This window comes from Oncorhynchus mykiss, chromosome 7, assembly GCF_013265735.2.
Source record: "Oncorhynchus mykiss isolate Arlee chromosome 7, USDA_OmykA_1.1, whole genome shotgun sequence".
Taxonomy (NCBI): domain Eukaryota; kingdom Metazoa; phylum Chordata; class Actinopteri; order Salmoniformes; family Salmonidae; genus Oncorhynchus; species Oncorhynchus mykiss.
Window position 1 is genome coordinate 47,389,574 of NC_048571.1, and position 27,610 is coordinate 47,417,183.

Below are 27,610 nucleotides of genomic sequence, written 5' to 3' on the forward strand. Positions count from 1 at the left end.
AAAATACTTATTTTTTCATCATAAACCACCACTTTTATTTTTTAAATTGGCTTTATTATATCACCAGAATTTCCCACTTTACAGATGCAGATTTCTCCACGATACCAACAGTTACAAAGAAACCATATGGAATAACTGAAGTAGAAAAGAAAAAAAAAACACTGACCAGCCCCATAGGAATATAATTCACATGCTTCAAACAAGGGAGGGATTTTTTTCAATCATGATAGAATAATTTCGGAGTTAATTTTTTAAATACAAATATTACTTATATAAAATAAAATAGCTGTACAGAAAACGAAATAGTGCTTAAATCTGTATTTTTCAGATGTATATCTGAAGAGTACATCAACAGAGAGAGACCTGACTGTAGTTATGTAGCAACGTTTCCATGAGCACTGTCAAAGATACAGCATAACATGCTTAATTCAAATCAAGCAAGCCATTTGGTTGTGGTTCTCTTCAGATGATGATTGACAGTGGCAATAGGACGATAATGCTTGAGAATTATCACACTGTCTGTCACCCTCTAGAAGAGGTTCTGGAAGCCCTTCTCTCAAAACAACATTGTGTTAAATGGTTGACAATGTGATAATCCCATCACAGGAGGTTGGTGGTACCTTAATTGGAGGATGGGCTTGTGCTAATGGCTGGAGGGGATTCAGGGAAATGGTACCAAATACAGGTTTTTGATGCCATTCCATTTGCTCCATTCCAGTCATTATTATGCACCGTCCTCCCCTCTGCAGCCTCCTGTGAATCCCATCCATGTAGGTCTTCATTTAGGGCATTGGTTTCACATATTGATTTGCAAATCAATGATCTAATCAAACAATACTCATGTGCTAATGGTCAATAACTTGTTTGAAGGTTTCTTACTTTCCCAAGATAATCAGTGGTTTATCTACACGAGGAAATGTGGACACACCGACCTTCCACCTTGAGCACTAAACAGAAGAAAAATAAACAGGACACACGGCTCACATTGGATGTCAGAGAGCAGCTGAAAGCTATATCTATATGTTGTACTAGTTCTCCAATCAACCTGAACACCTATTGGAAAAAAGCAGGCTTTAAACCCTCATGATTTGTACATTTATTTGTAAGACAGACTAACAAAACGGGCTATAAAAAAAACACTTTCCTCAATTTCTTAAATATAATTGCAAAGTCTAGTGGTAAAAGCGTAAAATACTACAGTCCTGGTTGTCCATTGCCAGCAGACTTGAAATGTTCTTTAAGGGCAGAGCTGTGATGCCCTGTACTGTGACACTGCTAAGTGCTGGTGACTCGTAACCCTGCGGCACCAAATGTTTTTAAGGCCAGGCACCACAGGCTGAAATGACATCACAGCATCTACCTATCAATTTTTAGATTTGTTGGTATTTTGGTCCATTAACATTAGTATTTTCAAAAAGTCAACAAAAATGACAATCTTGATAGTGCATATTTTCATTAGTTTATCATACTAGTCATCAAAATGTCATTAATTTTAACCACTTTAAAATGGACAAACATCCATAATTTCAAAGCCCACTACATTGGATTACACAATTTATAAGCCCATTTCATTGAAAATGTAAAAAACTGAACTATATGTAGTAACTTACTTTGAAGAGATGGTGATTGGGTCTAAATAGGTGTTTGTTAGTCTAAATTTAGTGTACTTGTCTAACTGCCAATTCCGAAAAGTCAAGACTCTTCCCACACGCCAACTCATTTCCCCCAGCTTCAGAAGCAAATAGTGAACCTTAGATATACTCATACTTGCCCCAATATTCTAAATATGTTTTTTAATGTGCCAAAATGCATTTTACTTTCATGTCTTTAGTATTTTACAGATTAAAAATATTTTTTAAGTATTTGTCCACAATGCACTGAGTAAGTCCGGTCCTGGAGTGTCTTAACAATATGAAACCAAAAATATTTAGGCTGACTTAATCCAGTGTCCAGACTTTTTGTGTGTGTGGGATATGCAAATATTTAATTGAGATGTCACCTAGTTTGTATATTTTTTTATTTTTTTAAATCTGAAATTGTACCACAAAAAAATATTATTTGTGTCTACATTCAACTGTAGAAAGTTGATTGTGATATGATTAAGGGGGGGAATCTCTATTACGGTGTGGTGTCCTGGCCTTAATAGCTGCAGGATAAGGCCTTACACCTCACACAGTGCTCGGTTTCTTTAAGTACCAGAAAGTCACAGGTTGATGCCCGCTCAATGATAATTGGAGCCTGGCTGAATGGCTGTTCCTTGGTCGGGACCCCCTGGCACACGTTGTACTTCTCCAGATCCAGGAGCAGGTTCGCCACCTGGGGCACAGATGTCAAGCAGGATGGGTGAGCTTCATACAGCGGGTGGGTGAGGAGCAGCGGCTGGCCCTGTACACAGATCTGATAGTAGAAGCTCGGGTCAATCTGCACGGTTGTGTCCACCATGTGGGAGAGCTTAGAGCACTGCAGTAGCTGTAGTGTCGGGCCCTCCACCATTATGGCAAACCAGAGTGTGGGGAGTGCAGAGCTGTGAATGGACTTCAGTAGCTTTAACAGCTCATGTTCTTGGTCGATCCCACTTGTGCCTGCACTGTCAGCAAGACTGAAGATCTGAGTGATCTACACAGAACATAATAGGGGTAACAAAATACAGTTGGAATCAATTCCACTCCAACTCGAGTCAATTACAGATTTACTTTCTATCTCCTATAGAATATTTTAAAATCCAAGCAATCCAATGTAATCCCTAACTTCCTGTAGTTTGAAATTGAAAGGTAATTATTGGCCTTAAATATCAGTTACAATGTTGTAAAGTGTACTTATGCACCAAAGCAGGAAGTGGTCACTTACCATAGGTGTGACCTCCTCCACTTCTGGCTCCACAGACGGCGTTTCTACATCCATGTCCACACTTGGCCTTCCTCCATTCATTCCACTCTGTCTGTCCGGAGCTGCTGAGGACGTATTCTCAACTGGGGGTCCAACATATTTCACCGCGGGGTCTGCCGGTTTGAACAGTGTGCAATACTGGGCAATAAGAAAGAAATACACCATTACACCATACTTCAGTCTAAATATTAAAAAAGGTGAACACTGAAGAGCACACGAGTCATGGGATTTTATTATACTGTAAAACATTACATGATTAAGAGAATTTCAATAAGGTAGAGAAGGGTGACTCACTGCTGGAGAACTTATAAGGTTGAGAATATCTGGGACATGCTCCAGAAGTGAATTATTATTGACAATTTCCACAGTCTCTTTGTGAGCCTGTAAAATATGAAACATCTGTTGAAAATATTGTGCATTTGAAAGATAAGAGCATTTTTAACCAATATAAAATGCCAAAAGACAAATGCCACAAAAGTAAACCTAAACAGAAGCTTAAAAGGGAAAAACCATTGCATTTTGTACCATCATGATGTGGCCAGTGACACTTCTAGATCTTGAAAACCTGACTGCTGACATGCAAACACATTTTTTGGGATTAACAGTGGACTAATGAATATATATATTTTTTTAAAAGACCAAAAGATAGGTTTGAGTTGATGTTCTCTTTAAGTTTGAATCCAAATTGATTCCAACCTGGACTGTCGGTATGAGGTTTCTGAAATTCTCATCCCGGCGTTTGCTGGGAAGCATAGGGCGCCAATGTGCCTACAACAATAACAGACACAATTAATGCACATATCAGTATTTGCATGGAATCCTGTACTCAAGATAATGTGACATTAAGATGGGACAACAATAAACATTGCCTTTCCCTATTGTGCCATCTCCACATAGCAGTACTCACTGTTTCCATGTAGCGATAATCCTCTTCTTCCTGCAGTGGCTCGTCGTCATCATCAGTGAACTCCATGTCCACTTGCAGATGCGGTGTTTTTCTTTTCTTTGAGGTTGTCTTGCGACTGTATGTAAAGTGAGGCCTAGGCCTGCCAAGCTGCACCCACCCCTCTTGGGACCCAAAATCAGTCTGGCCCAACTGAAAGGGCAACAAGTGTCTCTGTCAAACACATACATACACATAAGAGCACCATTGAAAGCGTTGTTAGGAGTCCATTCATGGCATAACAATGAGTACGGCCATTGCTTAATTCCAAACAAGGACCAATTTAAAACGGTACTTTCAAAAAATATGGTCACCCTCAAAATGCTCATACAACTGACAATTATTTCAACATAGGTGAGTAATCAACCCTTACCATGGCCTGTCTCTGGCACTGCCGTAGACGACACTTCTGTCTCTTCTTATTGCTGCCTCCAAACTTGGGTTTGTCTATGCAGAAATCACAAGTGCCACAGTCTGTCCTACTATTACAGGCTTCACACTTCCCACAGGAGCGCCGCTTACGTTTCCTCACCCAAGCCTGAAAGGCGGAATGATAATTTAAATGTTTGAAAAAAATACAAATCATTATTTGTACTACTATCGTTAAATGTAAATTAAAAATCCAACAAGTACATGTCACTGTCTAGATATTCAGTGGACCGATATAAGGTAGCTTGTTGGCCCAAACTGTGACCAAATTCAGATGGAGACCTCACTAGGAAGAGCAGGGTTTTAATGTGGGAGAGGTTGTAATTGGCCAGCAGAGGGCACTCCTCGATAGAAGTGGGGTAAGATATCTTGAAGCAGAGCTCACCTCATAGTCAGCATCATCACCATCAAACTCTTCATCGTCATCTTCTATATCGACATTCACAGAGAAGTCCTCAGGGTCACTGTATTGAGAAGTGGAGTTCTGTGGGAATAATGAGATTTATCTATTCTGCCCTTTCCTCTTTTTTCAATACCAAATCTAATTTTATTTGTCACATGTGCCAAATACAACAGGTACAACCTTACTGTGAAATGCTTATATACAAGCCCTTAACCAACAATGCAGTTAAAGAAAGAGTTAGTAAATATTTTCTTAAATCAAATAAAAAATAAAACAAAAAGTAAAAATAACGAGGCTATATACAGGGGGTGCCAGTACCGAGTCAATGTGCGGGGGTACAGGTTAGTCAAGTTAATTTGACTATGTAGGTAGGGTTAAAGTGACAATGCATAGATAATAAACAGCGAGTAGCAGCAGAGTAAAAACAAAAGGGTAGCTGTGCTACCAGAGATTCTGGGTGCGAGTCCAGGCTCTGTCACAGCCGGCAGCGAACGGGAAACCCATGGGGGGGCTCACAATTGACCGAGCGTCGTCCGGGTTAGGGGAGGATTTGGCCGGCAGGTATGTTCTTGTCCCATTGCGCACTAGCGACCCCTGTGGCATGCTGGGCGCAGTGCATGCTGACACGGTCGCCAGGTGTACAGTGTTTCCTCCAACACATTGGTGAGGCTGGCTTCCGGGTTAAGTGGGTATTGTGTCAAGAAGCAGTGCGTCTTGGTTGGGTTGTGTATCGGAAGATGCACAGCTCTCAACGTTTGCCACTCCCGAGTCCGTATGGAAGTTGCAGCGATGAGACAAGACTAACTTCCAACTGGATACCACGAAATTGAGGGAGAGGTTGTCACATTGAGGGAGAGGTTGTTGTCCTGGCACCACACTTGCCAGGTCTCTGACTTCCTCCCTATTGGCTGTCTCATCGTTGTCGGTGATCAGGCCTACCACTGTTGTGTCAACAAACTTAATGATGGTGTTGTGCTTGGCCACGCAGATGTGGGTGAACAGGGAGTACAGGAGGGGACTAAGCACGCACCCATGAGGGTCCTAGTGTTGAGGATCAGTGTGGCAGATGTGTTGTTGCCTACCCTTACCACCTAGGGGCAGCCCGTCAGGAAGTACAGAATCCAGTTACAGAGGGAGGTGGTTAGTCCGAGGGTCATTAGCTTAGTCATGCGCTTTGTGGGCACTATGGTGTTGAACGCTGAGCTGTAGTCAATAAACAGCATTCTCACATAGGTGTTCCTTTTGTCCAGGTGGGAGAGGGCAGTGTGGAGTGCAATTGAGATTGCAAATCTGTTGGGGCAGTATGCGAATTGAAGTGGGTCTAGTGTTTCCGGGATGATGGTGTTGATGTGAGCCATGACCAGCCTTTCAATGCACTTCATGGCTACCAACGTGAGTGCTACGGGGCAGTAGTTATTTAGGCAGGTTACCTTAGCTCTCTTGGGAACCAACCGAGACTATGGTGGTCTGCTTGAAACATGTAGGTATTACAGACTCGGTCAGGGAGAGGTTGAAAATGTCAGTGAAGACACTTGGCAGGGGGTCCCGCACATGCTCCGAGTTCACATCCTGGTAATCTGTCTGGCCCCGCGGCCTTGTGAATGTTGACCTGTTTAAAGGTCTTGCTCACATCGACTACGGAGAGCGTGATCACAGTCATCCGGAAGAGCTGGTTCTCTCATGCATGCTTCAGTCTTGCTTGCCTCGACGCAAGCATAGAAAGCATTTAGCTCGTCTGGTAGGCTTGCGTCACTGGACAGCTCCCAGCTGGGTTTCCCTTTGTAGTCCGTAATAGTTTGCAAGCCCTGACACATCCGACGAGCGTCAGAGCCGGTGTAGTAGGATTCAATCTTTGTCCTGTATTGAAGCTATGCCCGTTTGATGGTTTGTGAGGGCATAGCGTGATTTCTTATAAGCGTCTGGATTAGTGTCCCGCTCCTTGAAAGCAGCAGCTCTAGCCTTTAGCTCAGTGCAGATGTTGTCTGTAATCCATGGCTTCTGGTTGGGATATGTACGTACGGTCGCTGTGCGGACGACGCCGTCAATGCACTTATTGATGAAGCCGCTGACTGCGGTGATATACTCCTCAATACCATTGAATGAATCCCGGAACATATCTGTGCTAGCAAAACAGTCCTGTAGCCTAGCATCCGCGTCATCTCACCACATCCGTATGAAGCGAGTCACTGGAACTTCCTGCTTTAGTTTTTGCTTGTAAGCAGGAATCAGGAGGATAGAATTATGGTCAGATTTGCCAAATGGAGGGCGAGGGAGAGCTTTGTATGCGTCTCTGTGTGTGGAGTACAGGTGGTCTCGAGTTTCCCTCTGGTTGCACATGTAACATGCTGGTAGAAATGAGGTAAAACGGATTTAAGTTTGCCTGCATTAAAGTCCCCGGCCACTAGGAGTGCAGCATTTTCTTGTTTACTTATGGCCTGATACATCTCGTTGAGTGCGGTAATAGTGCCAGCATCGGTTTGTGGTCGTAAATAGTCGGCTACGAATAATATAGATAAACTATATCTTGGTAGATAGTATGGTCTACAGCTTATCATTAAGTACTCTACTTCTGGCGAGTAATACCTCAAGACTTCCTGAATATTAAACATTGCACACCAGCTATTATTGACAAATAGATACAATCGTACCCCTCATCTTACCAGAGGTAGCTACTCTTGTCCTGCCTATGCATGAAAAACCCAGCCAGCTCTATATGGTCCGTGTCGTCGTTCAGCCACGACTCGGTGAAACATAAGATATTACAATTAACTTATGGCTGGGGGCATTATTGAGTAGCTTGAATGAATAAGGTGCCCAGAGTAAACTGCCTGCTACTCAGGCCCAGAAGCTAAAACATGCATATTATTAGTAGATTTGGATAGAAAACACTGAAGTTTCTAAAACTGTTTGAATGATGTCTGTGAGTATAATAGAACTCAACAACCTGAGGAAAAATCCAACCAGGAAGTGGGAAATCTGAGGTTTGTAGGTTTTCAAGTCTGCCTATCCAATATACAGTGTCATATTGCACTTCCTGAGGCTTCTACTAGATGTCAATAGTCTTTAGAACCTTGTTTCAGGCTTCTACTGCGAAGTGGGAGACAATAAGAGCTGTTTGACTATGGGGTCTGGCAAAAGCCCATGAGCTCAGTCAGTAATTTTCTCTCTATTTCTGCTTTTTGTAACTCCTCTCTTTGGCTGGAAAAATGGCTGTGTTTTTCTGTGACTAGGTGCTGACCTAACAATTGCATGGTATGCTTTCGTCGTAAAGCCTTTTTGAAATCGGACACTGTGGTGGGATTAACAACAAGTGTATCTTTAAAATGGTGTATAATACTTGTATGTTTAAGGAATTTTAATTATCAGATTTCTATTGTTTGAATTTGGCACCCTGCACTTCCACTGGCTATTGTCAAGTCGATCTCAGCCATAAGAAGTTAATGTCCCATTGGTAGGATAGTCTCGATCATAGATCATCCAGTTTACTTTCCAATTATTGCACGTTTGCCAATAGAACGGATGGTAGAGGCGGTTTACCCACTCGCCGATGAATTCTAGCATGGCATCCCATCCTCGGCTCCCTGTATTTCCGTCTTCACGCGAATGACGGGGATTTGGGCCTGGTCTCGTGTAAGCAGTATATCCTTCGCGTCGGACTCATTAAAGAAGCTCTTTTCGGTCATGAGACGGTAGCAGCAACATTATGTACAATATAAGTTAAAAAACAACGCAAAAGAAAAAGCCCCATTATTATTAAATTACATTCATAGTTTCCTTTGCATATTAAATGATTACTAAGATAAGGATTAGAGGAGTATTATTAGAGAGGGCTGGGTATTGTTACCTGCAATTCTCTGCTGTCAATCTGCAAAACAAATGCTTTACATTCAGTTATGGGAGCTTTTCATGGAGAGGTGAAGAATATTCCAAATTCACTGCCAATGTTCATATGTGGACTTGTGGGACATACTGCTCTATATTGAGTAAGCATAATAGATATGAATAGACAGGGCCTTCTGTAGTTGTCATATACATGCAAACTAAGATATCCTAGGTAATGGGGTTCTAGAAAATTACCTGAAAATTCGTCATGGGATAGGGATCCAACATTTGGGGACCATCGGGTTTATACTGAAATACACATACAATCAAAATAAATCACCACTTGGATTTCTTCAATCTCTGTCTGTTCTTTGGTCAGTCTGTACCTTGAGGATAGGACATTTGCATTTGCGTTTCCGACAGCGGACAAGTTTTCTGGTGTCAGGGTTCAGTGTTTTTTTGCAGTTGGCACAACTCCCACAATCTTCTGTGGTAAGGCAAGCCCTACAGTGACCACAAGGAATCCACTAAAACAGACAACAAGAATTCTGGAGTTAGAGTATTCCTATCCATTTAGACCTATGTTGATAAATCCTTATTTAACTACGTAAAACTTAAATAATTAAAGAGTCAAAAATACAAAACGGGAAGTCAAGGAGCATGCACGCTTGCTAAAAACAGAAATGGGAGTAGTAGACTCGTTAGTTGAGGAACACCTGTTTACCTTTCTGAATCTTTGATGAAGTTGAATCTTGGCTATAGTTGGATTGTTGGCTAAAAGCAAAGAGGGATACTGTTAACACAATATTAAACGTATACTTCATAAAACAGTAAAAACAAGCACATTTACAATGTTTTTAAACTTAAAAATTGACACTAAAGAGTTGACATACCCCTGCATATGGTGCAACAGGGACTCTTCATCTGCCTTTCACACTCTAAGCCTGTATATGAATTACCACAAATGGCACAGATGCTGAAATAAAGAGTATCGAAGCAAGTTACCAAGTGCATAATATCACAATCATCCTCAAGATATTAACATCAACCCCTTCAATCACTCCCATGTATTCTTTGCTTATTTTACATTTAAGAAAGCTGTATCTCAGGGGAAAACACTCAAGCAGACATGCAAAAAAACATTTCCAATTCACACATGCATATAATAGGGCAAATATAAGCAAATTAACAAATATGTACTGAACAAAAATATTAACGCAACATGCAACAATTTCAATGATTTTACTGAGATACAGTAAATCTGTCAATTTAAATAAATTAATTAGTTCCTAATCTATGGATTTCACATGACTGGGCAGGGGCGCAGCAATGGGTGGGCCTCGGGGGCCATGGGGGGGGGGGGGGAACAGCCAATCAGAATGATTTTTTCCCCAAAGGTGCTTTTTTTACACACAGAAACACTCCTCAGTTTCATCAGCTGTCCAGGTGGCTGGTCTCAGACGATCCTGCAGGTGAAGAAATCAGATGTGGAGGTCCTGGGCTGGCGTGGTTACATGTGGTCTGTGGTTTTGAGGCTAGTTGGACGTACTGCCAAATTCTCTAAAATGACGTTGGCGGCGGCTTCAGGTAGACAAAATTAACATTCAATTCTCTGGCAACAGCTCTGGTGGACATTTCTGCAGTCCACATGCCAATTTCACACTACCTCAAAACTTGAGACATCTGTAGCATTGTATTGCAAGACAAAACTGCACATTTTAGAGTGGCCTTTCATTGTCCCTTGTGCATCATGCTGTTTAATCAGCTTCTTGATATACAACACCTGTCAGGTGAATGGATTATCTTAGCCAAAGAAGAAATGCTCACTAACTGGGATATAAACAAATTTGTGCGCAAACTTTGAAAGAAGCTTTTTGTGCTTATGGAAAAATGTCTGGTTTCAGCTCATGAAACATGGGACCAACACGTTACATGTTGCGTTTATATTTTTGTTCAGTGTATATATAGCCTAAACCATGATTATGTATGAGGAATTTGTAAACTTAAATTCTCAGAGATAAAATTATAGGATAACATAGAAGCATTTGACTCACCCAAAGAAGGGCTCTGAACCAGCCTTCCCATTGATGGAGACTGAAAGTGATGATGCAGGGCTCACGGGCAGTTTAGTTGCATTTTGCTTCACATCTTCCACATCATGAGCGACAGAAGCTGAACTAATCTTCGCGAGAGACGAGTTCGGTCTTGGGGGAGTGGTATGTTGGAGATCTTTGCTTGGCGTGCCCATAGAGCTGCGACTCAGAGGGGTCAGTCTGTGATGGGAGTCAGGACTGTCTGCCCGGTCCCCTCTGTCCTTCAAGCTGGACTCTGAGGAAAATCCACAGTCCACTAAGGGAGGAGGATCCTTCTGTATGTTCTAACAGACCATGGGTTAGAATAGACAAGATGATAGTTGTTAGAAAATACATTGAAATTAGTGAAGTGAAAGAAAAGGTATAATTTCAAGTAAATACTAGGAGCTTTTTATTTTATTATTACCGTCTTTCTCGCACGCAAGGGCTTGGGTTGTCCAGCACCCCTGAACACCCCTGCTTTGTAATCAAACATGGTCATGTCCAGAGTATCTGCCAGGACTTTGGAAAGCTCAACCCTACTTCTCACACGCTCATTACTCGGACTTCAGGTTCACAGAGAAGGGAATAAAGATAGTGTGATCCATTAGTGGCATAAATGATTTATAAAAAGTTACCTTAATATAATACTGACAATGAAATGAATGCGCTGTGGGACTCTGTATTATTAAGAAATTGGTTTTACCGCGTTTTTATTTCAAACCAACGGCTTATTCAAACACGTACAGCAAGTGAGCTCTCGTAAATAACAATGAACCTCATGTCATGAGACAATACCAATGGTTAAAAATCTAGACTGACCCATGGTCTAAAAATGGAGTTTTGCCAGAATGTTTTTACCTCATGTAATAAACGTCACTCTGGCCAACACTAGAACCTGAACGACGAACAACCGCTTTGCGCTTCCACCCCTTTCCAAGTGCCGGCCAGTCCTCCCAGCCCTCTTCAACTGTTACTCTTTTCTTCCGTCTATAAACAGAAAACCTGGCATAAAATAAAAACACATGTCAGCAAAGTATATCAGCATAAGAGCATAAAACATAACAGCAGAGCATATCGACTGGCTAGTCTGTATAGTTTGACTGTCTACATATTTGCTACAAGAAAGAACATTTGGGGCCCATTACAGCAGGTTGACGTTAATTGTGATGAATCTTGCCCCGGAGGCAGAACTGAGCAATTTCTGCTTGATAGGCCAGCTGCGAAGATAAAATTGTCTATATTGCAAAAAATATCAAAATAAAGTTTTGCTTTAGGTCTTAATTTAATGTTAAAATTTGATTGGATGACTTTGTGCCTGCGCCAGCTAACCTCCAGGACAAGATTCATGACAACAACAAAAAAAAACTCAACTGCCCCAATTCACTGCCCCAGATAAATCCTTCTTTAGAAAAGTTGGGTACTTTTATGTTGGGGAGTAAATTAGCCAACTTCTGTATTGATTTATGGGCCCTAGAAACCCTGACATGTTTTAATAACATTGATACAACAGCAGCCAAAGCTTGTCAAATCAAGTGTCACATCTCACTCAACATACAGGTTGTTGCTGTTGATTTTCTTCTCAAGGCCTGCCACGCTACCGCTCCTTTCGCTCCCTGCGACACTCTCCTCTTCGGCATCCCCTTTGCCATTCACACGTCGCTCCCCCATCGCAAGGCCCAAGTTCCAACCCTGTGTGTCATCTTCATAATTGTCATCCTCCAGGGGCTCAAACCAGTCTACAGGTTGTTCCTCAGCAACTCCCCCTGGGATCTTCTCTGTCTGCTCATGGCCTGTCATCACAGGAACAGAGGTGGCATGGTCCTGAATGTCAAGGCTGTCCGAGGGAGCCAGGGCCTCCAGTGGCGATAGGACCTGAGAGGTCCTCTCCAGCCCATTGTCCCCAACGTCAGTCCTCTCCTCCCTTTCTATAAGTAGATCATTTGTAGGTTTTAGTACCTCTCCGTTTATCTCCATGTCTTCCTCCCCTGGCCCTCTCCCGGAACCTCGGTTATCCACCAGCCCTTCATTCATTTCTGTGGCTCTATACACTCATGAAGCCACAGGTCTAAATGTTCTCCAAAATGTTCTTGAACAACGACTTCCAAGGTTCACACATCCAAGACCTTGCATAACAATACAGAGGAGTGCTCACATCCAGTGGGGTCCTAGAGTAACTCAAGCATAAACTTTGCTTCTCTGTATATGTGCTTGCATCCCCGCAGGGCTTCCCAAAACCTTCAGTCTTCCCATTGATGTATAGGACCTGAAAAGATAAAGTTGAGAAATAACAGCATTGGCTTTACGCAGGCTGTAAGCAGAATTTCACATGGGTATACCCTGAATCAATGCATCCACATCACATCATCCCAATACAGTCAGCTGAGCTGTTCAAGAAGTTTCAGCCTAATCAAACCAGTCTGCTATTGCCAGAGACTGCTACTCATAATATATTTCTAACTTGACAGTCAGCTGTCCGGTAGTTGAAAGTAGGTAAGTTTTGTTAACAATTAGAAACATCACGTATATAGGAAAATAATAGGTACTTAGTTGTATTAGTAGTTTTTATTAGTTGTATTGCTTTTAGTAGTTATACAACTTTATTTTGTTGTTAATGTTTTTTAAAATTATTATTATTTGACAGTATTTGCCATATTATTGTATCTACTTCTTTTTTTTTTACACTTGAAACGAGATGGAGCATCATTCAAGACATTGCATCCTCCACAATGTCAAATATATTCAGACATGTCAATTCCTATCTACTGTAACGTTAGCTACAATAATCAAACCAACGTTAATCAATAACTCTAACAATGTAACAGTTAGTTAATGCTCCTCTCCTATGTACTGATTATTTTAGTGACTGCGTTAACAGGTATTTGGTAAGAACGACATAAGTGGACATAGTAGCATCATACAGATAAGCTAGTTAACGTTAGCTAGCTAATGCTACCATACTTCGTCGCCTTTTGATTGTTAACTAACGTTAGCTAGATAGCTAGCTTGTTAACATAGCAGCTAACGTTAACAAGCAAACGACAATTCACGACCACCATGGCAAAAAAAACTAAAGTCATTTCAAACACAATCACATATTTAAACCAAAACCGCTACCGAGATACCACAGACAAATATATGAAACATATTAGGGCTAACGTTAGATAGATAACGTTACCTATTCATATAATCAGTGTAAGCGGAAGTATAGCTAGATCAGTTAGCCACATTAGCTAGCAAAAACGTCGTTGACTGTTTATTGGACAGAGCTAACGAGCACACCCACCACTTACGAGGAGAAACATACATGTGAAAAATGGACGCAGCTCCAAAACAAAACAGCATAAATATTTTCAAAACAGCATCAAATATCGAAAACTTACCATCGACGGTTCAGAACCGGATATTATATGCAACATAACAGGAAACACAAATTAAACGCAAAAATGGATACTTGGGTCGTCCATACCCCTTACTATTTCTACTGCTACGTTAGTTTACCCCAAAATGTACCTTAACCTTAGACAGTGTATATTACATTGACAAGACATTCGCGTGACCGCTATTACAATGGAAATTCATGTCCTCAAAGATGGAAGGCAGGCGGGAGAAGGTGAAATCAGGTGGGACCATTCTAGCCAATAAGAGGGCAAATACTTGTGTGACCAACATGCCGTAGAGATATGTTAATACAACATGTATTTATTTTATTAACACTTTATTAACAACAATGAACACTATATATAGACATAATATGACATTTGAAATGTCTTTATTTTTTTGAAAATTGCGTGAGTTTAATATTTACTGCTCACTTTTTGATCATTCCACTTTTGTTGATCCATTTCACTTGTTTTGGCAATGTAAACATGTTTCCCATGCCAATAAAACCACGTGAATTGAATAAAGGACTCATCTTTGTATCTGTGACATTACAGCATCTTTTACAGAAGGGGCAGTGCCAGAGACAATCTCAATTTTAACGTAGTCAATTTTCTTCTCCATTAGCTGATTGCTTGAAAATCATAGGAATAGCCACTTAGTTGACTACTTTGAAATGGTGGAACCCCTCAATGGCAATTGTCCATGCTAAATCAAGTTGTCCACGATGACTCAGTCCTCTGTCTCCATGACAACAGGCATAACTCCAAAATAAAGTATTTTTTTCAAAGTTGCCGAAATGCCACGTGCATCCACTCATAACTTAGCCATTACAAAACATATATTCAATCAAATAAGCCTCACGTAAAAAAAATAGTAATTCAATGTATTTTTGACCAAATTAGACACTCTGACCTCCATACAAAAATTCTTCACTTCGTGGACTTATTTTCGTTGCCAGATTTTGGGCGGAGTAAAACCTCTCGCTTCACTTAACCGAACTTTAGTGGAGTGACGTCAGAGTTGGGACGTCCCAATGATACTGTTTAGACGTATCCTTTCTCGCTCACGTGAAATGCCTGCTTTTAGTAGCTAGCGCGCGACTCTTTTGTTTGTATACTGGTGTTGTAAAGTATGACTGTATATTTTATATTTCTTAATAAAAAAGTATCTAGCTAACGACTACTAAACTAACTTGTGGTGTGAATGTGTGGAATATTCCATCTCATGACAACTTAACAGTTGACTGTGGTATAGTGCAGCTAAAGGGGTTTGAAACCACTGGTGTACCTGTTTCTTAGTGGGTGCGATAACAGAATGACATTACACATGGTGAGACAATCATCAAACAAAGATACAAAGCAAAATACTCAACACAAATATAAATGCAACTGAAAATGATCAACTTCTTGTGTTGTACACATATCCTTTATTTTCTTGACTAGAGAGATACCAGCAGTGACAGTGCAGCAATAGTACTGGAAACAAGGACAAATATATTAATTTACCATTCAAATATTTCAGTTAATCAATTTCAGCACAAAAGTCATAAAATCCTTAATAAAAATAGCCGAAGTCTCTACAAAAAGATGGAAAGGATTATATTCTAAGATATACTATAAATCTGACAAATGTACAAAAATGCCACTCAGAAATAACATGAAGATGCAGATGTGGCTGTCTATCTGTCCTTGTTGCAACGGAGATCCGTTGTCAGTGGGTCGTGCTGAATGGTTTGGTGCAGCATGAGAGCAAGTAGACCTGCCCTGTTGGTCATAGCAGTCCTCATGTTGCGCTCCTGCTCAAAGAGCTCGTCTAGTTTGTACCACTGTTCACAAATACATTTTGGGAGAAAAGCAAGGTGTAATGATTAATATACTAAAATCATTTTTGAAAACTGTCTTTGAAATCAAAATGTTTAAAATTCACTTTCACGATCATATCAACTACTACTTATGAAGGTCAATTATATGTTTGTTATAACCAGGGTCTTAGTCAATTCCAATTCAAGTTAGCTAGAAATCAAAAGATGAACTGGAATCCTGGGATCTTTCTGATTCTAATCTAAAGGAATTCTAATGGAATTGACCCCAACCTGGATGAAGTGGCCTAAAATAAGAGATTGATGTGGTGCATTCCACTACTAACCACTCGGACACGCTCCAGGTCCACCTCGGCTCTTCTGAGCTTCTCCCAGTTGTAGTGCTTATTACATTTGCGCTTAGAAACCCTGCAGTGCTCTCCCGTCACCTCAAACACATTACGGACCAGAGGACAGCCGCACACCTCATCCCTTGGGACCTACCCACAAAACATGAGAAGGGCAAGAGAAGCCAAGGTACAAATCATAAGTCAAACAGCAGGACAATTAGTGTGCTTTATGACAAAGTTATTTGGGATTTGACTTGCCAATCATCACCGACCTTTGGGTCCCTGGAATGCTCTGGGCACAAGACCTGAAGCCTCTTGCAGTAGGTCTTGCTCTGGGGATTGTACAAATCACAGAACAGTCTTGTTGCTCTGAGAAAACAAAAAGCACATAGAATACCTTGGTGAAACAAAGTCCACTTCTAGCAAACCCATTCAAAGTGCTTGACTCTCTTACCCTTCGATCTTAGTTGGGTACATGGAACCAAAAGAAGTCTGGCTCTCATACTGTCAATGCAAAAGAGCGAAATACAGAATGTTATCAGTTTATACAGTAAATAGTACACATTTCCTTGGTCCTTTTGGTAGGAGTGCATATTTGCAACTTATATATTCATATTGTTAGTACTCTATATTAAGTGTTCATTCTGTACGTTTCATCTTCTCCCCATATAGGATGTTGCAGCAACTGCAAGCAAACACTCATCAGGCAAGTGCACTGCAGTCTGGATGTATACCACAAACTGTCAGAACCAAGATCAGAGAAACTAAACAGGAAGTCTCTGTCTGAAGCCTGTAGCATGTTTCCCAGTCAAAAACGTTAGCGCATATATTATGATGATCTACAGACTCACCTTAGCATAACATCTCTCCATGTGTCGCAATGCCACTTTTGGGTTGATAGGGTGACTGCAGGACACACAGAAAATCAGCAGATCTGTTTCTTCATTATCCCCTTCATTCGCCTGAAACAGGAACCAAAAGATTAACAAAAGAAAGATTTGAACCCAAACGGGAAAAACATTACTCTAGCTGAGGAGCTTTGACCTCACTGGATAAAAACTGGAGTGGGCAACAACAAAAGTTCTTATACTGAAGGGGCTCACCTCCTCATCCTGCTGGACCACCTGCTGCTTGGCCTTGGCAATGATGCCCTCCAGCTCATGGAAGCGTTTCTCCATGTCGGTGAGGCGTATGCGGGCGTTCTGCTGATCCCTCCGGATCCGCTCCAGTTGCTTCTTGCCCTGCTCCTCAGCGACACAGGGGCTCTGCTGCCACTGCTGGATACGCTGAGGGAGAATCTCAAAGATCCGGCTGCAGACAGAAATAGAAAGTATTTTACTGTCGACACATTTTCTTACTGTTGCATTGTGTCAGTGTTGTAATTTGTGTTCTTACTTGGCAGCCAGCTTTATGCCACATTCCTCTGAGCAGTATTTGGAGTTGGCACGTGCTGCCTCAACACAGCTGGGCCCGAGGCACTGCCGCTGCCCTCCTCCATCTCTGGCATCGCCCTTATTGTTGTGCCGAAGTTTGTCCTTGTGCTTCTGCTTCGGTTTGTGCCGCCGTGACTCTTTCTGATGTAAATTCACAAAAACAAATCCCATTGTACACATATTATATTGTCAGGTAAAATCATTCCACTTCTATGTATTTTGTCACGACAGTAATATTCCCATGATGCAATAAAAAACAAAAGCTGAAATATTCAAATATTTGGTAGACGTGGACGGCAACCGCATGGATACAAGTAACAATAATCTTTGTGTGTTTGCTAGATCTAAAAAATAAAATGTGCTTACTTTCTTGTCAAATTTATTTTCACGTCTCTTCACATGCTTGACCTTAACAGCTTTCTTTCGCAGGACAGGGCTGAAGGGAGGGCCGTCCTCCTCATTACTGAGCCATGGCTGGGTTAAAAAAAAACGATAGATGAACCCACATTCAAAATACTTGAAAGTGCTGCCCAAGCTAAAGATGATCTGTGTGTATTTTGAATGCATTTCAATTTGTTGTTGTTGTTAGATACATGAGAAACTAGGCTGAAAATTATATTGTAATACCATGTTTTCGTCGTATCCTGCCGCCTTGTACTTTTCGTAGAGTTCTGCCTCACTATCGTAGTCATCTGAATATCGTCTTTGCCGGTGGTAGGAATTATCCCTCCTTTCACGCAAATTAAACTCTTCATCCTTCACACGCAACATTTTCTGCAGAGAATTAGAGACATTATGTCACATAGTTTGCAAGACTACAACTGTTTTTTGACCAGTTGAAAATAAGTTAGGAGGAAAAATAAGATTGATGGCATAGTCTCATCATTAGGAAACGGACCCTGGCTCGGACATCACACTGCCTAAATCGACACTTCTGTCTTATTTTGTTGGGACCACCAAATTTCTTCATATCCTTGCAGAAGTCGCATGTGGCACAGTCCTCAGTCCTCAAGCAGGGCTCGCACTCCCCACACATACGAGCGGAGCGCTTAACCTGAGAAACAGAAAAGAGACAAAGATACAGTGCCTTCAGAAAATATTCACACCCCTTGACTTTTTCCACATTTTGTTGTTAGACTGAATTTAAAATTGATTAAGATTTGTGTCACTGGCATACACATAATACCCCATAATGTCAAAGTGGAATTATGTTTTTCTAAATTTTAACAAAAATAATGAAAAGCTGAAATGTCTTGAGTCAATAAGTATTCAATCCCTTTGTTAAGGCAAGCCTAAATAAATTCAGGAATTAATATTTGCTTAAAAAGTCACATAAGTTGCATGGACTCACTCTGTGTGAAATAAAAGTGTCCAACAATAATAGTGTTATCCCTTTGAGCATGATGAAGTTATTCACTAAACTTTGGATGGTGTATCAATACACCCAGTCGCAACAAAGATACAGGCATCCTTCCTAACTTTGTTGCCGGAGAGGAAGGAAACTGCTCAGAGATTTCACCATGAGGCCAATGGTGACTTTAAAACAGAGTTTAATGGCTGTGATAGGAGAAACCCGAGGATGGATCAACAACATTGTAGTTACTCCACAATACTAACCTAAATGACAGAGTGAAAAGGAAGCCTGTACAGAATAAAAATATTCCAAAAAATGCATCCTGTTTGCAACAAGGATCTGAAGTAATACTGCAAAAAATGTGGCAAAGCTTTTTGTCCTGAATACAAAGTGTTATGTTTGGGGCAAATCCAATTCAATACATTACTGAGAACCACTCTCCATATTTTGAAGAAGAGTGGTGGCTGCATCATGTTATGGGTAAGCTTGTTATAATTAAGGACTGGGGAGTTTTTCAGGATAAAACATAAATGGAATGGAGCTAAGCACAATCAAAATCCTAGAGGAAAACCTGGTTGTCTGCTTTCCACCAGACTCTAGGAGAGGAATTCACCTTTCAGCAGGACAATTACCCCAAACACAACACCAAATCTACACTGGAGTTGCTTACAAAGAAGACAGTGAATGTTCCTGAGTAGATGAGTTACAGTTACAGACTTAAAACTACTTGAAAATCTATGGCAAGACCTGAAAATGTTGGTCTAGCAATGATCAACAACCAACTTGACAGAGCTGGAAAAAATGTTTTAATTAATAAATGGGAAAATGTTGCACAATCCAGCTGTGGGAAGCTATTAGAGACTTACCAAGAAAGATCAAAGGAGTGTGAAAACTTATGTAGATTAGATAACTGTATTTAATTTTCAATAAATGTGCGCAAATGTCTAAAAACATGTTTTCACTTTGTCATTATGGGATATTGTGTGTAGATGGGTGAGATAAACATTTTATTTGATCCATTTTGAATTCGGGCTCTAACACAACAAAATGTGGAATAAGTCAAGGGGTATGAATACTTTCTGAAAGCACTGTATGTTTGCCAATAGAGTAGCTCCAAAGACACATTGAAAGAAAGTGGGGACATAACGTTAAGATGTAAAATAACTAACATTTGATCCACAGCGCTTTTCAGATTTATAATCTGGAGTGCTGTTCTGTCTTTCAAAATTTCTCTCTGACTCTCTCTGGCTCTCTGCCTCCTTTTCACGGCTCTTCTTTGGACGGTATTTTATCTCCAATGATGGGTTGTCGTCTAATCAAAAGCAACAGACATTGTGTAAGGTTTGAAAGCACATGTGAGTACCCAATGTAAATGATAGTGAATGGTAAACCATTAAAATCTCACCTTGGCATCGCAGGCAGTACCACTGCCTGATAGCTTTGGCCATCTTCTCTGTGAGATTGATGCAGTTACCATGAAACCACTCATTGCAATTGTCACAACCACTACAAGGAAAACAGATGTGAGCCCTATGAAACCAAGGTTAATGTTTCAAAGTAATTTCATGTTTACTTCTATGATCATCTGAATAAACTCACATCATGAAGCAATTGATGTCAGGTTTTCGACAAATGCAGTACACCGGTGCCTTCTCCCCCTCCATAGTGCTCACAAGCCCCGGTGCAGGCTCGAAGTCTGACACTTCACTGTCCTGGAAGAGATAAACATCAGAAGATCATAATCATCTTGCCAATCAGATCAAACCTCATAGCTAAACTAGCCCATTCAATAGACGGTAATATTTAAACCTCTTACTTAAGGATTGGACCCCTTTTTTCAATTTTCGCCTAAAATGACATACCCAAATCTAACTGCCTGTAGCTCAGGTCCTGAAGTAAGGATATGCATATTCTTGAAACCATTTGAAAGCAAATACTTAGAAATGTGTGGAAATGTGAAATTAATGTAGGAGCATAAAACACATTAGACCTGGAAAAAGATAATACAAAGAAAAGCATGCATTTTGTTCTCGTTTTTGTACCATCATCTTTGAAATGCAAGAGAAAGGTCCAAATGTAATATTCCAGTTTAGGTGCAATTTAGATTTTGGCCACTAGATGGCAGCAGTGTATGTGCACAGTTTAAGACTGATTCAATGAACCATTGCATTTCTGTTCAAAATGTTGTATCAAGACTGCCCAAATGTGCTTAATTGGTTAATGAATACATTTTCAAGTTCATAACTGTGCACTCTCTTCAAACAATAGCATGGTATTCTTTCACGGTAATAGCTACTGTAAATTGGACAGTGCAGTTAGATAAATTATTGTTCAAGCTTTCTGCCCATATCAGATATGTCTATATCCTCTGAAATTGTCTTGTTACTTACAACCTCATGCTAATCACATTAGCTTACGTTAGCTCAACCGTCCCGTGGGGGGGACACCGATCCTGTTTAAATCCTACACTGTTCATTCAATTTCAGTTTGCGAGAAAACAAGCACTGAATAGTGTAGGGCAGGGGTGTCAAACTCAATCCATGGAGGGCCTTGTGTCTGCGGGTGTTTGCTTTTTCCTTTCAATTAAGACCTAGACAACTAGGTGTGGGGAGTTCTTTACTAATTAGTGACCTTAATTGATCAATCAAGTACAAGGGAGGAGTGAAAACTCACAGACACTCGGCCCTCTATGGAATAAGTTTGACAGGTGGTGTAGGGAACCATTGTACCATCTAAATCGCTGTGAAATATATAACAATAAAATAAAATAAAATGTACAGCTGTTTGAAGCTGATGGACCAAGGCTAAAAAGTTACTGTCGGTTTTGGTCCACCAGCTTCAAACAGCGGTTTTGGTCCACCAGCTTCAAACAGCGGTTTTGGTCCACCAGCGTCAAACAGCGGTTTTGGTCCACCAGCGTCAAACAGCGGTTTTGGTCCACCAGCGTCAAACAGCGGTTTTGGACCACCAGCTTCAAACAGCGGTTTTGGTCCACCAGCTTCAAACAGCGGTTTTGGTCCACCAGCTTCAAACAGCGGTTTTGGTCCACCAGCTTCAAACAGCGGTTTTGGTCCACCAGCTTCAAACAGCGGTTTTGGTCCACCAGCTTCAAACAGCAGTTTTGGACCACCAGCTTCAAACAGCGGTTTTGGTCCACCAGCTTCAAACAGCGGTTTTGGTCCACCAGCTTCAAACAGTGGTTTTGGTCCACCAGCTTCAAACAGCGGTTTTGGTCCACCAGCTTCAAACAGCGGTTTTGGTCCACCAGCTTCAAACAGCGGTTTTGGTCCACCAGCAAAAGATACACTTACAGTAAGCAGTTTAGGAAAGTTGCACCCAGCTGTATTTTGAGAAACACTGTAAATGGGGAATGGAATAGTCCAACTGTAATGCGAGCGCAAGGTGAGAGGATGCGTCTTAGCCGAGGCAGTGTGTGAAACAGCCGGGTGCAACTTTGCTAAACTGAGCACAGAAAGTGTACATTTTGTATTTGAAAGACGATCTCGTTTTTATGAAAAAGTTAGGTTCCAAAAGGTTAACAAAACCGTATCGCAAGTGAGGTGTATTTGTGATTAGACAGAGCGTTGGGATTAAATAGTACGTCCGAATTGTGGTTCACATGGAGCCAGCTGTGGTCCGTACTATCAGCTGAGAACCCAGCTGGGTAAACCCCCTTGAGTATGAGAACTATAGCTAAAGTAGCTTGTTCTGGAGGTCGACCCGATGGGCCTTTGAAAACAAATAGTTTTTCCCTCATCATTCTACACACAATACTGCTAATTTATAATAAAATAAAAAACTGATATCACATTTACAGAAGTATTCAGACCCTTTACTCAGTAAGTACTTTGTTGAAGAACCTTTGGCAGCGACTACAGCCTCAAGTCTACTTGGGTATGATGCTACAAGCTTGGCACACCTGTATTTGGAGAGTTTCTCCCCTTCTTCTCTGCAGATCCTCTCAAGCTCGGGCAGGTTGGATGGAGAGCGTTGCTGCACAGCTATTTTCAGGTCTCTCCAGAGATGTTTAGATTGGGTTCAAGTCCGGGCTCTAGCTGGGCCACTCAAGGACATTCAGAGACTTTTCCTGAAGCCACTTGTGCGTTGTCTTGGCTGTGTGCTTAGGGTCATAGTCCTGCTGAAAGGTGAACCTTTGCCTCCAGTCTGAGGTCCTGAGCGCTTTGGAGCGGGTTTTAAATCAATGATTTCTGTACTTTGCTCTGTTCATCTTTGCCTCAAGCCTGACTAGTCTCCCAGTCCCTGCCGCTGAAAAACATCCCCACAGCATGATGCTGCCACCACCACCATGCTTCACCATAGGGATGGTGCCAGGTCTCTTCCAGACGTGACACTTGGCATTCAGGCCAATCTTGGTTTCATCAGACCAGAGAATCTTGTTTCTCATGGTCTGAGTCTTTAGGTGCCTTTGGGCAAACTCCAAACAGGCTGTCGTGTGTCTTTTACTGAGGAGTGGCTTCCGCCTGGCCACTACCATAAAGGCCTGATTGGTGGACTGCTGCAGAGAATGTTGTGCTTCTGCAAGGTTCTTCCATCTCCACAGAGGAACTCTAGAGCTCGGTCAAACTACTTACATTTAAGAATAATGGTGGTCACTGTGTTCTTGGGGACCTTCAATGCTGCAGAAATGTTTTGGTCCCCTTACCCAGACACAATCCTGTCTCGGAGCTCTACGGACAATTCCTTCGACCTCATGGCTTGGTTTTCACTGTGACGTGCACTGTCAAATGTTTTACCTTTTTATAGACAGTTGTGTGCTTTTCCAAATCATGTCCAATCAATTACATTTACCACAGGTGGACTCCAATCAAGTTGTAGAAAAATCTAAGAATATAAATGGAAACAGGATGCACCTGAGCTCAATTTCGAGTCTTATAGCAAAGGGTCGGACTACTTACGTAAAATATAAACGCAACATGCAACAATTTAAAAGATTTTACTGAGTTAGTTCACATAAGGAAATCAGTCAATTGAAATATTCATTAGGCCCCAATCTATGCATTTCACATGACTTGGATTACAGATAGCTTTTTTTTTTAAAGGGCGTGGATCATAAAATCAGTCAGTATCTGGTGTGACCATCATTTGTCTCATGCAAAGCAACATCTCCTTCACATAGAGTTAATCCAGCTGTTGATTGTGGCCTGTGGAATGTTGTCCCACTCCTAATGGCGGTGCTAAGTGGAATGCGCTGTCATATGTAATGGAGGTGAAACGGCTAGGAAGTGTGTACAGATCCTTGCGACATGGAGCCGTGCATTTTCATGCTGGAACAGGAGGTGATGGCGGCAGATTAATGGTACGACAATGAGCCTGAGGGTCTTATCACGGTATCTTTGTGCATTCAAAATAGCATCAATAAAATGCAATTGTGTTTGTTGTCCGTACCTTATACCTGCCCATACCATAACCCCACCACCATGGGGTACTTTTACTGAGTTCAAACGTTGACATAAGAAAACAGCAAGCCCACACGACACCATACACGTGGTCTGCGGTTGTGAAGCTGGTTGGACGTACTGACAAATTCTCTAAAACAACGTTAGACGCAGATTATGGTAGAGCAATGAACATTAAATGTTCTGGCAACAGCTCTGGTGGACATTCCTGCAGTCAGCATGCCAATTGCATGCTCCCCCAAAACTTTTGACATCTGTGGCATTGTGTTGTTTGACAAAACTGCACATTTTAGAGCAGCCTGTTATTGTGCCCAGCACAAGGTGCACCGATGTAATGATCATGTTGTTTGCAGCTTCTTGATATGCCACATCTGTCAGGTGGATGGATTATCTTGGCAAATGAGAAACTCTCACTAAGAGCTTTGTAAACAAATTTCAGCACAAAATTTGAGAGAAGTAAGCTTTTTGTGAGTATGGAACATTTCTGGGATCTTTTATTTCAGCTCATGAAAAATGGGACCAACACTTTACATGTTGCATTTATATTTTTGTTCAGTATGTGTGTAAAGATGTGTGTTGAGTGTCATTTAAAATATTGCATCAAGAAGATGGAGGGGTGTGTGGCAAAGATATGCATGCATTCTGGAGAGACACACCATATGTAGGAAAGTGACATTTACACACATACACCACTAATAAATTGAGCTTCTCAGTCATTTTCTCTTCACCTCACACAAGTAAATAGTATTTTTTAACATCCATTGAGAATGATAGTTCCTCAGTATTTGAAAAATCTTTCCAACACTGCCGGCCTCAATAAATCAAACAAGCCTCGGTGTGAAAGAGAAAAATATCATGATCTGACGATCCCACATATCCAGTGGCTGTCCCGAGCTCACTGGCACATCAAACTCTGAGGGCCCTGAATAGGCTAGTTAATACAATGTTGCAATTTAGCTAGCAACAGGCCCAACCCAGTGATAATTTGATATGTTGCACTTCACTAGCAATAGCTCAAATCAAGACAGATTGAAAGAGGCAAACATGCGTAGTAGAGAGATGAATGTAATTGAAGGAATTTTCACCAGGATATTTTCTACTTTTTTTCATTTTGTCGACTTTAGGTCCATGTATTTCAATTAGTTGATGACGCAACCTACTGCTGCATTTGCCATAGGCTATCTCTGAGTTCCTTACTCTCATTTCTTTAACCTCTAATTGATCACAGTGAATACCAAGTTTTAGCACAGATACTGGGGCAAAGTTTTCAGCCATTAAATTCACCCACATTTGGCTCCATGTACACTACAATTACGACACTAGGTTTTTACTTATTTTTAATTGGTCCGTGGGCCATTTGCCCATCCCTGGGCCTGGATTAGACCAAGCATCTGGGCTCTTAACAAAACATCCCGGGTCAGAATATTCTATCGTCGGGTAAGGCAAAACTATCTATCTATACCGCTGGAGTTTCGGTCTGATCGGCTAATTATAATTTTAAAAAACAACTACCCTGATGGCAAACACAACATAAACATTTTAAATTGTGTCATATCTACTATTTTACTTACACTCTACATCGAGTCGTACTGGTCTGCGCAATGAGACATTTGTTTACAAACGAATTCTGCCGCGTTCCAGATGGCAAATTCGCTAGTAATATGGATCTTGATGATACCACAGACGAAAAAGGAAGCGAGACAACCCACTCACTGTTTTTTTCTGGTTCATTATTGCATTGGTGCCTATGGGAGACACACCCAGTTAAGTAGACCGGAACTTACCTTTTTTTCAATGGTAAACGGCCAGGGTGAACTATATTCCTTTATCCACCATCTTTGCTTAATACCCCAAATTACTGGCTAATTTACCTACCTTAGCCAGGGACTAGCACGAATCTACCTCAATGCTAGGCAACTAACCGTGAAATTCACATACAATAAAACGCCTCTCTTTATTAATTTAGTTAACCAACATTACCATTTGTGATGTCTTTGCAATCCTCGATCAAATTTCAACGATAGTAAACAACTGCTCCGGGTCAAAATCTGGTTCGACGACGCCGGAAATCATCGGCTGAACTCGGATGGATTCGGTATATAGCTGGCCAACCATTGGTTGGGTCTTCTTCTATGATGTCATTGCGGTGGCGGTTCGCAAACAAACGTTGAATGTGCATGCCCCGCCTACTGTGCTGGAGTGTGCAATCAATCATGGCTTGCCTAATTCTGTACTACTAAGAAAAGAAAATGTGAAAAACAGATAAATCCCTACTAATGTATACCCCCCCCCCCAAACAAAAAAACTCCCAAGCCCCCAACCATTGGACTTAATATTATGCTGAAACAATCCCCCCTAAGGATTATTCAGCATGTCAACAACCATTTAGGCAGTAGCATCTGTTACCCTGAATAACTATTTTGCCTTATCCACAATAACCTTCCATAACCTTCCATCCTTCCATTTCTGCTCTGAGGCGTGTTGATAAAATTAAATGAAAGCTATGAAGTTAACTTTCTTTCACTATCAAAGTGTCCTTTGACACAGCACATTCATGAGCACAAGATTTCTGAACAAGTCTCGAAACCATGCCAGGCCCAGCAGAAGCACCAGCTACCACATTAGGTCCACTTAGTACGGGAGCAGTCATGGAAGCTCCATCAGCCTGCACTGTAGTTCCACCATTCTGTCTTACAGCCTTTGCATATGATACATCATGACTGATTCCAAATCGCTGAGCCGCTCTAGATTCTCTCTGCACCGGACATCAACCAAATTCTGCACTATGCCCCCCTACTCCACTGCTTTCTGTATCATGATCTCTTTTCTTTGTATGTCTTTCCACTACCGGCAGTTCCGGTCCTCAACCCTCATCCTCCCACTCCATACCAGCAGAACTGACACCCATATTGTTCACAATCCAGCACAGCTCTTTGTTCTCCAACCTTTTCTCCATTTCCTCCATTTCGTCCACACTACTCGCCTCCATTTTCAACCAACTTCATCAAACCAACAATCACGCTTCCTTTTTTCCTCCAGCCATTAGTTGGTTCTTCTTCTTCTTTGAGGTCTATTGGCAGACTACAAACGATACGGTCTATTGCCGGCACCTACTGTATGGTGTAGTAAACTATAGAAAACAATTATTTGCACAAAAGGAAAAGAGGGGGGGGGGGGGGGGTGGAGACATCATGCAAAATAGAAAAATAGACACATTAAAAAAAATCATCCCTCTCCTTCAGTCACAGTTCAACTCGAATCACATCCCAACAGGCTCGGGGACCTGTGAGGGTGGAACATTCTTCAACAGGATTCCTTG

At 41.3% G+C, this 27,610-nt stretch overlaps 2 protein-coding genes across 11 annotated transcripts; both read right to left on the bottom strand.

Annotated features, from left to right (window-relative positions):
- Positions 1-32: 32 nt before the first annotated feature.
- Positions 33-14,166, bottom strand: LOC110527895 (methyl-CpG-binding domain protein 1). Of its 6 annotated transcripts, none has more exons than XM_021609490.2 (17): positions 13,939-14,166; positions 12,114-12,821; positions 11,417-11,560; positions 10,983-11,121; positions 10,538-10,860; positions 9,377-9,459; positions 9,208-9,257; positions 8,870-9,010; positions 8,739-8,792; positions 8,506-8,526; positions 4,644-4,742; positions 4,203-4,367; positions 3,794-3,982; positions 3,583-3,654; positions 3,181-3,267; positions 2,848-3,024; positions 33-2,616 (listed from the first exon to the last, which is right to left on the bottom strand). In XM_021609490.2, exons 2-17 carry the CDS (start codon positions 12,587-12,589, stop codon positions 2,140-2,142), a joined length of 2,697 nt encoding a protein of 898 aa, XP_021465165.2. In that variant the 5' UTR covers positions 12,590-12,821; positions 13,939-14,166; the 3' UTR covers positions 33-2,139. The 6 variants fall into 6 exon arrangements, with proteins under 6 accessions (XP_021465165.2, XP_021465164.2, XP_036839268.1 ...); XM_021609489.2 differs by having other exon boundaries at positions 3,794-4,003; XM_036983373.1 differs by having other exon boundaries at positions 3,794-4,003; positions 13,849-13,945.
- A 1,171-nt stretch (positions 14,167-15,337) lies between these two features.
- On the bottom strand, positions 15,338-26,578 carry LOC110527896 (CXXC-type zinc finger protein 1). Of its 5 annotated transcripts, none has more exons than XM_021609492.2 (14): positions 26,272-26,578; positions 20,474-20,586; positions 20,280-20,380; positions 20,044-20,186; positions 18,419-18,574; positions 18,148-18,294; positions 17,887-17,994; positions 17,483-17,661; positions 17,191-17,398; positions 16,939-17,049; positions 16,542-16,591; positions 16,360-16,456; positions 16,085-16,237; positions 15,338-15,764 (listed from the first exon to the last, which is right to left on the bottom strand). In XM_021609492.2, the coding sequence occupies exons 1-14, from the start codon at positions 26,272-26,274 to the stop codon at positions 15,618-15,620; spliced, it is 1,716 nt and encodes a 571-aa protein (XP_021465167.2). In that variant the 5' UTR covers positions 26,275-26,578; the 3' UTR covers positions 15,338-15,617. The 5 variants fall into 5 exon arrangements, with proteins under 5 accessions (XP_021465167.2, XP_036839271.1, XP_021465168.2 ...); XM_036983376.1 differs by having other exon boundaries at positions 26,076-26,578; XM_021609493.2 differs by having other exon boundaries at positions 25,863-26,578.
- Positions 26,579-27,610: the final 1,032 nt, after the last annotated feature.